The 14541-nt window shown below is 40.1% G+C and overlaps 1 protein-coding gene across 7 annotated transcripts in view; it reads right to left on the bottom strand.

The window, feature by feature from the left end:
• Positions 1 to 14541, bottom strand: part of TTLL5 (tubulin tyrosine ligase like 5) — a 305725-nt gene that overhangs the window by 182152 nt on the left and 109032 nt on the right. For all 7 annotated transcript variants that reach the window (XM_060004157.1, XM_060004152.1, XM_060004154.1 and 4 more), the window contains 6 exons: positions 12775 to 12932; positions 11540 to 11846; positions 6891 to 7011; positions 4078 to 4224; positions 2866 to 2969; positions 1216 to 1343 (listed from right to left, as the gene is read on the bottom strand). In XM_060004157.1, the coding sequence (XP_059860140.1) occupies positions 1216 to 1343; positions 2866 to 2969; positions 4078 to 4224; positions 6891 to 7011; positions 11540 to 11846; positions 12775 to 12932 (965 nt within the window). The remainder of the gene's footprint in view (positions 1 to 1215; positions 1344 to 2865; positions 2970 to 4077; positions 4225 to 6890; positions 7012 to 11539; positions 11847 to 12774; positions 12933 to 14541) is intronic.

Here is a 14541-nt window from a genome sequence, read left to right on the forward strand (position 1 = left end):
GTCTGACACATGATAGGTGTTCATTAAAAATATGTAGAAGGAATGAATGAACGGATAAACAAACTAGCTTTAGAACTTAGATATGTTAGGAAAGCTCAAAGAAGAGGGCTGGACTCAGAAGTATTTCTACTAATACAATACTTTAAGTGTACAGTGAGCTAAATAGGTTTTTGTAGACTAACCTCTGAAGCTAATCAGTTATTAAAACAGTAACACCGTTTCCTTGGGAAAACTCACTCTACATTTTAAATGACCGATATCCCCAGCTCTTTCCACATTAGACTATGATAGCCTTAAGAGTAGCAAAGAAATCTACATCTTTGAATCTAGGGGTTAGCATACTACAAAATTAGTATATTATCTATGTCTTATGCTTCCATCTAGATTTTAAATGAATCTTACACTTGAAGCACAAACTTTGTTTATAACTGAGTATTGCTGCTATTTTTTGCTCATATGACATGAACTAGATAGTTTGGTCCACATCAATTCCAAATCCCCAATCATGGAGTTCCCCAGCAGTGACAAATTTTTGAAATGCGTGGGAACATTGGGTTATCACAATGACTGAAGGAAGATGGTGACATTTAGGGCTTGGGACTATGGATATTAGACATTCCACCAGGTATGGAATAGTCCCACACAACAAAGAATTCTCCTACCCCAAATGCAAATGGTGATGAGCTGGAGGAACCAAAAAATTTAACAGGAGTGAGAAATAATCATTAGGAGAGGCAGAAGAACAGAGACTAAGAGCACAAGCTTTGAGTCAGGTAGACTAAAGTTCAGATTCCTGTTCCACTGTATGCTGCAGAGCACCCTTGGGCAAGTTACTCTGTCTCTTTCAGCTCTGTTCCCTCATCTGTAGAGAAGTTTTATAATAGCACCTACTCCATCTGGTTTTTGGAAGTAAAAAAATAAGATCATGTCCAGTAGACAGTAATATGAGCGCTCACTAACTGTTAGGTATTATTAGCTTGTCTTGAAAACAGCTCTCTGATGTTAATTTTCATGAAAAAAAAAATTAGACCACGTCCCTCTTGCGCTTTTAGGACAAAAATATAAGGCCTCCTCATCCCCTACCCACACACTGCAAAACTTTACCACCCTGGAGTCTATTAGTGCTTAGGCAACATATTATTTTTGGTTCCCCTTTGCACATCTCATTTTTTCACTTGTTCTTCTTATTTTTCATTAATTAACCAATATACTCACCACCCTTTGCCCCGCTATCAGAAAAACTGTTGCTGTTTTTAGAACTTTTTGAGTGAGTCCCCAGGAAGACACTTGCAGACTTGTTTTTTTGCGTATAAAAAGTCAACACCTCCTCCAGTTCAGCCTCACTGCAATGGGGAGAGAAAGTATGGTTAGAAGGGGAAGGTGTTCTGGAAAATCTTTCTACCAGATTTTATTATGAAAATGGAGTAAGCTGAAGAAGGGGAAAATGAAAAGCACAAGCTGGAAACTCCCTATTAATAGATGGTAAAAAAGAAATATAAATGAAGCAGTCTGAAAAATTTAAAGCATGACAAGGTTTTATTCATTCCACAGTGAATATTCTACATCTGCACTGTCCAATATAGTAGCCACTAGTCATATGTGACTATTTAGATTTAAATGAATTGAAATTAAAGATTCATTTCCTTGGTTACACTAGCCACATTTCAAGTACTCAGTAGCTACAACACAGAAAGTTCTATTGGACAGCCATGTTCTAAATCAGGGGTCAACCAACTACAGACAGTGGGCCAACCCTGACCAGCAGGCTGTTTTTGTATGGCTCCCAGCTAAGAACGGTTTTCATATTTTTAAAGAAGAGTATGCTATAAAGACCACATGTAGCTCACAAAGTCTGAAACATTTATTATCTGGTCCTTGGCAGTTTGTCCACCCCACTTCCAGATAATTGGAGTATATTCACTAAAGAAGCCACTTTGTCATAAATACGGAAACTCACCAGCGTAACCAAGGAAGATTTCCCTAACCATCTATACAGTGGAAACTGAACCAGATGGTCTCTAGGTCACTTCAAATATTGAAATGATATGCACTTTTTACGAACACCCACAAAATGGAAAGTGTAAGGAAACAGATGAGGGCCCATAGAATTCTTCCAGTAAACATACTATGATGGATTTTGTAAAATCTGTAGCAGCTCCTCAACGGCCTTTTGCATTTTTTTCTGGAGCCTGGCTATGTTCCAGATAAGTGGCCTTCAAATAAGCAAAATATTCCTGCAATATTACAAAGAACCTGTAGCCTATCTTCAGAATACACTGTAACGACAACCTTGGAAACTGCTCCCATGGATCTCACAGTAAACCCCAAGGTCTCCAAAGTAGCAAAGAATGGCCTGGCTAATTGGATCAAGATAGAGAGCTGAATGCTGAGATTTTTCAACCCCTAAAAGCTAACCTTAAGCATGAAGGACTTGTTTTCTTTTATATACATTAGGCGTAATGCTTACAGTGCTGAGAAACTGCCCATTCCTCAAGCCACTCAACGTAGGCAAAATGTAGTCATCTCCACTGCATCAGTAGGTCAGGGCTAAATTCAGATCCAGTAAACACTAGACACCTCTAACTTCAGCTTTCCGAAGTGCTCCCTCAGCCCTTAGAGTGGTGTATACTTTGAAGCTGTCTAGAAATACAGCCCAGATGCCCAGCAGCAGTGTTTTGATAACTAAAACCATGACAACAGCCAATAATTGGCTGAGATATAGAGAGATCAAGCCTATGAAACCCTTCTTCTCCTTCTAAGAGTGATTTTACTCACATCCATATGTTAGAAACAAGGGGCTACTGGGAATCAATGGGGCAGTGTGGAAGGCAGAATAAGATACTTTTTATTAAGAATGTCTTCTACCTTGCTTGTCTGATGAACTCCTGAAAGTTTTCCGTATTCACCCCATCTTCCTCTTCTTCCTCAAGTTTCTTCTTCGATTTCTTTCCAGCCATTTGTTCTGTTTCCTATCCAGTCCCCAACCCCACAGAAAAACAAGATAAAACTGACTCCTGATAAATGCATACTTCATCGTCTGGTTTCATTACCCTTGGGTTAATTTGTCTTTATAGTAAAGACATTTAATTCCTCCATGTACTTTTGCCACCTATAAATCTGATATATTATTTTCTGTCATTATTTCATGAAACATTTTAGAGTTTCCAAGTAAGAGTTGCATAATAAATATAAATTTTTATCATGTTTTTACTTTTTACTCAGGTAGCCCAGTGAAAAAAGAGCTTGGTAATGTCTGTGGTCACACTTGAAGCTTTAATAGAATGACAACAGAGACACTGTATTTTGTTACAGTTAGGGAGAGGAAAGATAGGTCTTGGAAGATACTCCTATAGTAGCATCCAAATTGAGTAAATTCTTCACTTATGTAAGTTGTCCCAAAATTCTCAACAGAGCTGGAGTAGCTATGTAGCTATGGATTTGGTGTGTTGATACTGTACCGACCATTCCACACATTTCACAAAAGCTATTTAAATTTCCAGACCTCAGCTTTCCTTTCTGAAAAATGACCATGCTCCCCGCTCCCCCCACCCCAAAATGACATTTCTAAAGCATTCTAAGACCCTTGGATAAAAGGTGCTTTGCAGACTATTCTCACTAAATAGTCTATTTTCTGGGCTTGGTTGTAAAATGAAGTCACTATCTAAAATGTTCTAGAGAACAGAGTGTAACTCACTCAGGAAGGAAGACTGTGTCGCTGTATTAAATCCACAGTTCAAATTTGCTCTCAAATAGTCAATTCACCACTGTCTCCAGGCACAATAACGACAATGCAAATTCACACAGCCCAGGATTCATCTCAGGTGCAACAGCACTCAAAAGGAATGTGCCTTTGGATGAGACTGAACTACGGCCCCTGGGCCTTCACAAGTAGTCAAAAGTAGCTTTTCAGACCAGCTGGTTAGGGAGTGACGTCCTGCTCCCCATAACGTCCCACAAAGCACGTGATAATGCTAAAAGGGAAGAAGAACCTCTCCGCTCAGCTGGACAGAGGCTTCTAGCCTGTTTCTGACAGTGCATGGCGATCCAAAGCACAAGACTAACAGATGAACCACCTACCTTGTTGTACACAATGATAAATTCACCCAGGTGGTGGGCCAGGATTCTTCTGCGCTCCAGAAGTGCCAGTCTCCGACTGGGTAATACCATCCTCAGTGAGTGCTGGAGGTTACTTGATGCTCGCTTGAGGAAACGAACCACTAGCTCCTATAAATTAAAGAGTCATTGGGGGAAAAAAAGAAGGCATTGTGCTTAAGCAACAGAAGACAAGCTACAAGGGGATTACACAATAGAGAGATAAGAAGAGGTATACTATACACTTCAACAAATAAGACCCAGAGCAAACATACTAGGTATAGCAAGGACACAGTAAGACAAGAACAAAATGAAACAAACATATCCTCTTCCTTTAACAAGCTGGCAGTGGGAAAATCAAAATCAAGTATGTGTGCAAATAACTATGTAATAAAGTAGTAGCTGTAAAAGTACAATTCATATATACATAGTACTATAATAATTCAAAGTGCAGCTATCACTTCCAATAGGGTGGTCAGAGAGAGATACTTAGGGAAAGTAATAGGTAGAGGAAACTAAAACCATGGATCAAGTCATCAAAGGTGAGAAGGGAGAGAAAGAATACAGAAACACTGACACTCAGAGGTCGGAAAGAGGAGGAAGAATCAGAAAAAAACAAACAACCACCACAACAAACCATGACAGAAACATCAGAAATGTAGAAAGAAACACGGGAGAAAACAGTGTCATGCAAGCCAAGGGAGGAAGGCTCCCATGTCACAGTTTCCAAGAGGCTGGAGCAGGAAAGGACCACAACCACTTTCAGCAGAGTAAAGGCAACAGAAAGTAGAGGTTAAGAAACGAATGGATACTGAAGAATACAGGTGAAGAGCAGAAACTACTGATTTAAAAAGTTTAGTGACTAAAGGAAAGAAAGAACTGTTACCAGGCTTGCAAGGCGATAGCTTTTTATTTATTTTTTCTTCCCCAAGAATAAGGATGCTTTTAGAGTTGGGGGTTGGCAAAGAGGGCATAGTGAAAGGTCATTAAGGGGTAGCAGGGATACATCTCACTTGAGATGGGGCTAAGGATTTTGAAATCTGAACAGATACCAATCAGATCATTCATAACATCACAAATGCTTCAAAGAGAGATTCTTGCAGGGCCAAGGGCCTTAAAGATAGTAGTTCCCCGCACCCAACCCCCAAACACAGTAAAATTGCCTGAAGATGATGGATTTGGGGAACTTCTGTCGATGTGCCTTCTGTGAATTACGTGATGAAGAAGCTCTAAACCTAACTTGGATCAGAGAAGGCAATTCTACACTCACCTTCCTCATAAACAAGATCACTGCCACAATCATCAGGTAATGCCTTAGGGTTTGTTGTTTAGATAGATTTTCAAACAGGAATGCACACAACTGATACTAAGTTCTGCAGTGATGATCCTAAATATTCTTATAAAAAGCCCCATAGAAATCCTGTGTGAATCCCAAGTCAGCAGTTGCAATAGTTATTCTCTTCTGAGCTATTTTTTTCTTCTTGAATTTGATTTTGGTTCACTGTCCTTTGGTGACAATTTACTCCAACATAAAGAAACAGTCTCATAACCAGAGGGTTGGATTTCATAGGTCTACCCTGCTGTCTTTACTATAGGCTGGTTTAAGCTGTTATATTAAAATATGATTTTTTCACAGTGAAGCAGACAAACTGACTCTCAAAAAGGCAGTTTCAATTTTCCACTTGGAAAGAGCAGAGCTAACATTTTCCATTGATGGTTGAAAAATTACTCACAACACACAAGGTTTTATCTCTGGGTTGTATTGGCTACTTTAAATTCACAAGTTGTTTTCTGGGATATCCATCATGCTTTTATAATAAGCCCAGCATATTGTACGCCTCTTATATGTGGAGAACTGAAAATTACAGTAGGATCACCACTGAGCTGGACAAAGAATGCAGCTTTCTCAGACTTAATGGTCCTTCTCTTTTCAGTGACAGATCCCTGTGGTTAAAAAGCCTAAGGAAGGGCTGTGGCTTCTTCTATATGCGTTGACCTTACCAAAGAGCTTGAAGCTCCCTGTCATTCTGATCCAAAAAGAAAAACATTGCTAGTATATTAAATTTTAGGCAGGTTCGAATGACCAATATACAGTAAAAATTATTACACAAGTTTGTTTCCAGTAATCTAAGACTTTTATAAAGTGACAACTAGTAAAGAAAAAAACGTTAAAATGGAGGATGGTACATTCTCAGAGGGCCCATGATAAAGTGTTGATTTTCAAAGAGCTAACTTGACCCCCCAGGACAGAAAATAAATGCCTTATGACCCATGGAAATAGTGCAAGAGCAAATAATGTGCAATTGCAACATCTGAGTTTAAGTTCCAGTTTCAGCACGTATGAGCTACAGGACAACAGGCAAGTTACCCCCTTCCTCTAGGTCTTTGTTTCCTCATCTGCAAATGGAGATGACAGTGCCTATATCAAAGAATTAATAAAATGTGAAGCTGCTTGAGAAAGGACTCTGCAAATCGTTATTCCTTTCTAGGGCTTTGCACAGGCCTGACATCTAATAAGCAATCAATTTCCATTTTCTGAATGAAGTAAATTAATGCCCTCAACACATACTGTGATGAACATGGCTCCAGATCCAAGATTCACTTCACAGAAAAGTAAGAGAAATCTGCGAGCTGTACTGTGGAATAATTCTTTCACCACAAGTATACTGTTCTTTATCTTAGTATAGGAAAAAAAAGAAAAGAAGGAAGTAAGGAAGTAAGGAAGGAAGGAAGGGAGGGAGGGAGGGAGGGAGGGAGAGTAAGAGAAAGGAAAAAGGTTCCAACAAGAAGAGCCTCACCATCTGTTCATCTTCTTTGGCAGCCCAACTGGCACTGAACGTTTGACCTCCACTGTCTTTCATCAGTCGGATTTGAACATGCTGGAGATAGGCAGAGAATGCTATTCGGGCCTGCACTTTGCTACAGAAATCCAAAACAACATACCGTTATGAGACAGAATGGTGCACCTACCAAATGTGTGCTTGCCTCTCTCAAAGTGGCCTTTGAGGATCCTTCTATTAGGATGGCTAAGAAAAATGAAGCCCGTCATACAGTCACTGAGTAAAGATTCCTTCTACCCAGTACATGAGATTTCTTTTTTTCTATTTAAAGAATCAGAGATGGAAAATCCTACTTATTTACTCATTATTACCATGGCGTGGGGGGCAGGGGGGAAATCAAGCAAGAATAGAGAATCATGTTTCCTACTCTTATACCTTATCTTTTGGAACTTTTAAACAACTTTCTCGTGGAAATGGACAGGAAAAGTACCGAATTTTCACAAGAACCTTTGTATCGATACAGAAAGGTTTTTCTGCCTTGGAAGCCCTTAAAAACATACTTATCAGTTAGTACAAAAGTATGGCTTTTGCTATAGCAACTAATTTCTGGTGTGCAAAAGCCTCCAAAGCAGGAAACAGATAAATCCTACAAAGGAACTTTGGGACCAAATTTAAGGTCAGGCTTTTCTCAACTACAAGACGGGAGTGGCTGGAGCCCAGAACAAATGAGTGAGGTCCAACGGAGTTTGGCATAGATGCACTGACCGGCTAGGATGAGCCCAGATGCTCAGGGGGAAAAAGAAGTCCACACATATAGTAAAAAGCACCTCAGCAACATCACTGAAGAAGCCAGCTGATTTCTGCTTGGTGGTCTAGGTTGGAAACAAGGAAATCTGATCAAGCTATCATTTAGAAGACAGGAGTACCAGAGAAACACTGATGACTTTCACTTCGGCTGCTAACTGCAGCCGATCTGTTTTCTTTCAGGAGAGACTGTAGTTACTTCAGCTGCTTGGCCTTCTGACATGCTAGCCAAAATTACATCAGCGAAGATTAGGGCCCAACACAAACTTTGTTTACAATCCTCACACATGCAATCACTGAATGCTTTCTACTCACTGTTCCCCCAAGGTTAGGACGAAGGACTTGTCCAGAGTAAACTGGAAATCCTAGGAGGGTCTACATCTATCTTCTATGTGTGGGCTGGAAGGGAGAGGAGTCAGGTTGGGGAGTAGATTTGCTTTTCAAGCTCTTCAGAGTATGAAATATAAGGCTACATCTTTGTTATTACTAGGAATAGTTTATGGGAGCACAACACAATTTTGAAATTTATATTTTCAAATGTTTTTCATCAAGAAGAACACTTAAAATCCTTGTTCTGGAGACCATATACACTTTCCCCTCAACCATTCCCATAAGCTAATTATTTTCAGGTCAAAAAAAATGAAAAAAGACTCTCCATTTTGGTCAACAAATTCACTTGCAATAAAGTGAGCTAAAAATGGCACGTTTCAGACACCTCCAAATGTAGCAAAATACCCAATTTTATTGACTATTTCCCTAATATTAAAATATGAAGGTCTTTTGGATAAGGGAATTACTGCTTGGAAGTTGAGATTTCAATCAACCTTTTGTTGCAAATCACTGTTGTAAATCAAACGAACAAGAACTGAGTTTTCCATCTCTAAAAATCTTACTAGAGATCTGTGGGATGTTAATCCTGAGGTTGTCCCTAAGGTATTGAACACATTGGTCAGCTAGTAATCTGTAACTGACAAACCAAAATAATAGAATAATTTACACCAAAGAAATCTATTTAAAAAAAATAAAAGCCTATGGAGATCCTCAGTATACAAAAATATACAACTAGTGGGCTGGGGCCTGGAGCCTTGAATCCTTGCCATGGAACACCCCCAGATCCCTCAGTAGCCACTGAGATGCTCCACAGAATTATGGGCAGCTCCAGGGAACACAGTTTGAAAACCACTGATTTATTACATTAACACACCCTGCAATTACAAGAATTTACTCTTTAAAAGTAAGATCCGTAAGATTTATGAATAACTAATTTATTTCTACAACATCTAAGTAGAATTTTATTGCTGGAAAGGACATTAGAATATAGTCCAGTGGTTTTCAAATGTTCTATTTCAATTCAGTGGACTCCTCCTTCCTCTCTAGAGAGCACAGTTTGAAAAACCTGTCTATGTCTAACCCCATACCCTGGCCTAACGAAAAGAAAACTGAGGCCTAGAGAAGCTCTCTAACTTGCCTGTGGTCACACTGCCAGTTGGCAAGCACTGAAAAGCCAGGGTCAAGTCTTCTGACAGAGCCCTCTCCGCTCTCCACTAACGCAACTACTCTCATTCTCCACGCACCATTCCAAACTATAACTCTACCCTCCAACCCCCTAAATGCCAATATCACCCTCCATCCTTGCAGTATAAGAACTGACCTCTAGCTTAGAAACTAAAGGCCGTCATGCTTATATAACTACACTTCCTGCCTCTTTAACCTCTAACTACTGCATTCATTACAGGAAGAGACACCCCTCCATTGGCCTCTTCCTACCTTCCTTTAGGACAATATATCCATTTCTGTATCTCTAATTCTTTTACCATCAAAGCCTTCCCCTAATCTCTAAATAAGCTCCAGAATCCCAGAATCGTTTTTCTCTTAGCTTGCTCCCTCTCTCTGATGAGTTCTCACCTGTCTTTCATTCATTGTCAAACTCGCTGAAAGAGTTAGTTCACACTTGCTTTCCTATTTGCTCAGCTCACAAGTTCTCTTCTACCCACAAAGTCCACCCCCAGGTCATAAATGCAGGAGACTCTTTTCAGGTCTCATCCTAACTTGGGCTGCCAGAGGCACTCTATAGCTTGAAACTCTCATCTTGTAGCTTTTCTATACTGTCTCCTCCCAGTTTTATAGCTACCACTCTAACTGCTACTTCTTGGTCTCTTTACTATTAAACACTGGTTTTCCCCAGGCCTCAGTTCTCTTCCTTTTCTCCTGTCTATGCCTGCTGAACTAAACTGAAATGGACAAGCTCATCTACTCTGAAGTTGTACAGTCCTGTTCAACTCTGACTTTCAAAGCTGTACTTTCACCTATCTACTGATCATCTTCATCCCAGAGCACTTCCACCTCACCGTGTCCCAAATAAAACACATCCTTTCTATCATGAAACCAACTCCTGTGCTCTTTATATTGACTGATGGCAGCACCAAGTTACCAAACTTGGAAAATTCAGTCTCTTTGGAATTCTTGCGTCTACAGGGACCAAGCCCTACCAATTTTAACTTGCAAATTTCATTAACTCCAACCCATTCTCTTCATTCCTATAGCCATTGCTCTGATCAGGACCTTCATCTTCCTGGCTCTGGACTACTTTAACAGTCCCTAACTCAGCTCTCTACCCTTAGTTCTCCTCTTATCAATCACTTTCCCACAATGCAACCAGAATTTACTCTGTTTTCTTTTTTTTTTTTACATCTTTATTGGAGTATAATGGCTTTACAATGGTGTGCTAGTTTCTGCTTTATAACAAAGTGAATCAGTTATACATATACATATGTTCCCATATCTGACCATATCACACATCTGCTTAAAAATTATCCATCTAGGAAATAAAGTCCAGGCTCCTCTATGGCACTTTATGATCAAATGACATCCAATTTTTTAGTCTCACTTCTTATCGCACCCTTTTCTCCATGTAACGTCACACCACTAATCTGTATTTCTCAAACTTGCCAAGCTCATTCCAATTTCAGGTTCCTTATACTTGCCAGTCTGCCTGGAATATTCTGTTCCCTGATATTCACATGACTTACTCCTTCTCATCATTTAGGACTCACCTTAAAGCTTACCTCTCCATGCCCAAAGCACCAGAAGCTACAGAAACTTTCTGTCCAATTACACTCTAATACTACACCCTATTTTATTGTCTACACAGCACTTCTTACTGCCTGAAATTACCTTGTTTCTTTGTTTACTGTCAGTCTTCCCCACTAGACTGTGGGCTCCACGACTGTTTGGTCTCCACCGTAACACTATACAGCCCAGCACAATTCCTGGTATAGATCAAGTGCTCAATAAATATTTGTCGAGGGACTGAATGAATGACTGTACTACCACCCCTCTGTGCCTTTATTCCCTCTACTAGCACTCCCATACTTAGCTGTCACCTCCCAAATCCGGAAAGCCTACCTATCGGGGAAGGCCTGGTTCAAATATTGCCTCTTCCCTAATGTCTCTCTAGCCCTCCCGAGCAAGACCAATCACTCCTTTTCCTGTGCCCTAAGAGCCCTTTGTCCATACTGGGGTCATAGCCCCCGCTCTTTAAGTGTCCCCACTCTAAGCCATGAACTGCTTGAGCTCCCTGCCTCAGTCACCTTGTCCTCTTAAGTCACTAATGCTGAAACCCAACAAATATTTGTTGAGCCAATGAGACCTGGGTTTGTATCACAGTTCTAGACCTTGGACAAGCAACTTCTCTAAGGCTCAGTTTCCTTGATAGTAATAATATCAAATCACAGTCATTAATTCACAGGATTCCTGTGCATAAGAAACGAAAAATGGCTATAAGGCCACAAGCACAATACCCTGGTACACAGTACAAATTAGCTGTTTTCAGTTTTGCTATTATAATTAGGAAAGGTACATACCTAAGGTTGCCATTATCTCGCAGAATCTGCATCAGGTTAAATTTAGGCTCTGGTTCCTGAGTCTCGGTTTTGCAGCACTGTTCACCTTTGTCATTCCATTCAGGAACTTTCATGGCATTTTCTTTGGGTGAATTTTCTACCATAACAGTCAGTGAGGGTGTGTGTTTGGCTTGATTTTCTCCGAGGGACCCTGCAGACTCCTCCTGGGAAGCTTCCTGTTCTTCACCTTCACTGTCTAAGGCAACTTCTTCCTCCTCTTCACTCTCTGTCTCAGTTTTAACATTCATTTCAGCTGGTTGGGTAATCACTAAATGCGAAGAATCACTAATGTTGCTGAAAAAAGGATTAAATTTTCCTCTCTCCCAATACCTTCCTTTTATCTTTTCAGTAAAAACCCACTTCTAAATCAGACCACAAATAATGCACAAAATTAACAACATACACACGTCCCTCTTATATATTCTAAAAGCCTATTAACGATCTTCATTAGAGTTGATGTTTCTCATGGTAATACCAATGGTTCTCTCATAACTTAAGGCAAAAACCCTTTTAGTAGAGTAATCTCTATAGCGTGTTAGAGGTTTTCAGAAGGGCATCTTTCACGGGGGTACAATAAGCAGGGGAATATCTTTCTATCATATGTTTATCCATTATCCTTCTCCTTCACTGCCTTGGAAGGTCTATGAGGACAAGGACCATAGCTTTTTTATTCACCAATGAAACCCCAGTGACTAATGTGCTTGATACAAAAACAAGAGAAGGAGGGAGAAAAAGGAAGTCAATTCGTCAGTGACAAACAGATCTGTAACAAGGGAGATTCTAGGAGAGAAAGAAATTCCCCTTTTTCTGTTCATGTTTAAAATACTTACACAATTCAGCAATGTCAAAGGATGAACTGGACTTCATACCTAATCATGAAAAACCCAAACAATGATGCTCATTGGGTTCCATTAAACTTAAGCTAAGTATCAGGTAGTTAAATGATGCTGTAAGAGTAAGAGCAAAGGCCAAAATGTGTGCACTTCGGATATTCTTCAATACAAATATCACAGAATGGAAGGTTTAAAAACTTATTATCCTTTTGAAACAAGTTTCCGAGGAAAAAGACTATATCAAAAAAAGTAAGCGCATGTGGTCAGAAAGTTCTGATTCATTAAGTGTTAATTAAGAAGCTGATTAAATCGGTCTGACAGGACACAGATCATAGAGCTTGGTGGAAGCTCACCAGCCGGTACCTGGGTATTTTGGCCGCATTGCCCTCAATCTGCCACTCCTTCGTCGACGTTTTCGCACCTCCAGAGACAGGAGCTTCCTCTCATAAAGAGCAGCGTGCAGCTTGGCCCTTGAATTCATACTCTCTACCTTCAATTCCGGTGCTCCATCAACCACAATTCTATGGGAAAAAACATGGTAGCTAGAGCCTTCAGAAAGTTCTCTCCTTTATTCCAAGGCTAAGTTTGACAGGACTCTGTAATGATGTCAGGCCAGGCATGGTTACTCTAGTGAATTCTAAAATGTTTGAAATGGGAATACTGGAATCTACATTAGAATTTCACTAATGGGCTATCTGCATTTGTTAAATGTTCTGAACGAAAATATATCTGAAGACAATGTTTAAGTATTTTTAAGTATTCAGTAATACTGGCTGACTATTCAGTACAGAGATCATAAAGTGCTACCCAACTATGCCTTAAGAATGACTAGAGATACTGGTTAACACTTTAATTCTCACTAAGCTGGTGATGGCTAGAGGTGTACTTATTATTTTATTTATTCATTATAACTCAGAATTACACAAATATTCCTTTGACATATATAGTATTTAATAAATACAAATTTAGCACAGGTTGAGATGAGAGGAATGGCTGATAATCTGTGAATACGGCAGCACAGAGCTGAATGAGACTCACAGGGAAAGCATCTTCGTGAAAAGTCACCAAGACCTTGGGACGCACCAAGCCTCAAGTGCTCCTACAGGAGGAACGTCCCTTAGAGCGTACTTGGTTACAGGAGGAGCTGGGGAGAGGCGGCAGGGACTCTCCAGGTATTGAGTACAGGTCAGGAGTTAGGGTCAGAGGCACAGACAAGGGAAGGCAGCAGATGCAGGACAACACCAAATTCCATCAGATCACGGATGGGAAATGGGATGAGGAGAGGGAATGGCTACAGGTACATTAGGCATTAGATAAAATAAATCATACATTAGGTTAAGTGACAGGAATCAGACCCAACCCACACAAGGACCGGGCAAAGTACAGCACAGGCAGAGATAACCAGGTCACAAAAGAGAGACAGGGTTCTCGGTCACTAAGTCAGAAAAGACGTATCCATGTTAGTGTCGGAAAGCAGGCAGCCAACTCTGTATACCCAGAACTCAAGATCTAACTGGTTGGCTCTGAACTCTCTCTCTTGTGAACTCTTCACAACTCAAAGCGTATTCCCTTTGAGGTGGAAATTCATCCTCATTCCTCTGGGAGTTTTCAGTCCCTGAGTATGATGGAAAGGCTGTGTCTTTTGGTCCAGTTAGGACTTTTAGAGATTTCTGGGTGGATGGACTGGATAGTAAGTACTTTGAAGGCCTCCCCTCTAAAGCGGGAAATTGAACCAAGAACTGGGAGGGTCCTGATACGGGGTGCAGAAAAGGGAAGCAAATTAATAAACTTTAAAAATAGTTCAACCCCAGTTTATCATAGTCTCAACAACTGAACATTACCCCCTCACACACACACACAGTTATGAAAATAGATTTTTGGCCAATTAAATAATAAAGAAAATAAAACAAATCTGATATTTTAAAATAACAACTATAAGCTTCTAAGAAACCCTGAACAGACATATAAATCACAACTATTACAAGGAATGGAGGTAGGGAATGCTGGGGAAAGAAACAGAATTATAGTTCTATAGAGGCAAGGCCCGCGCTTGTCTTATTTCTCATTGGGTCAGTGATGCTTATGAGAGTGCTCAGCACGCACCTGACATACCATAAATACTTTTGAATT

This window comes from Delphinus delphis, chromosome 2, assembly GCF_949987515.2.
Source record: "Delphinus delphis chromosome 2, mDelDel1.2, whole genome shotgun sequence".
Lineage (NCBI taxonomy): Eukaryota > Metazoa > Chordata > Mammalia > Artiodactyla > Delphinidae > Delphinus > Delphinus delphis.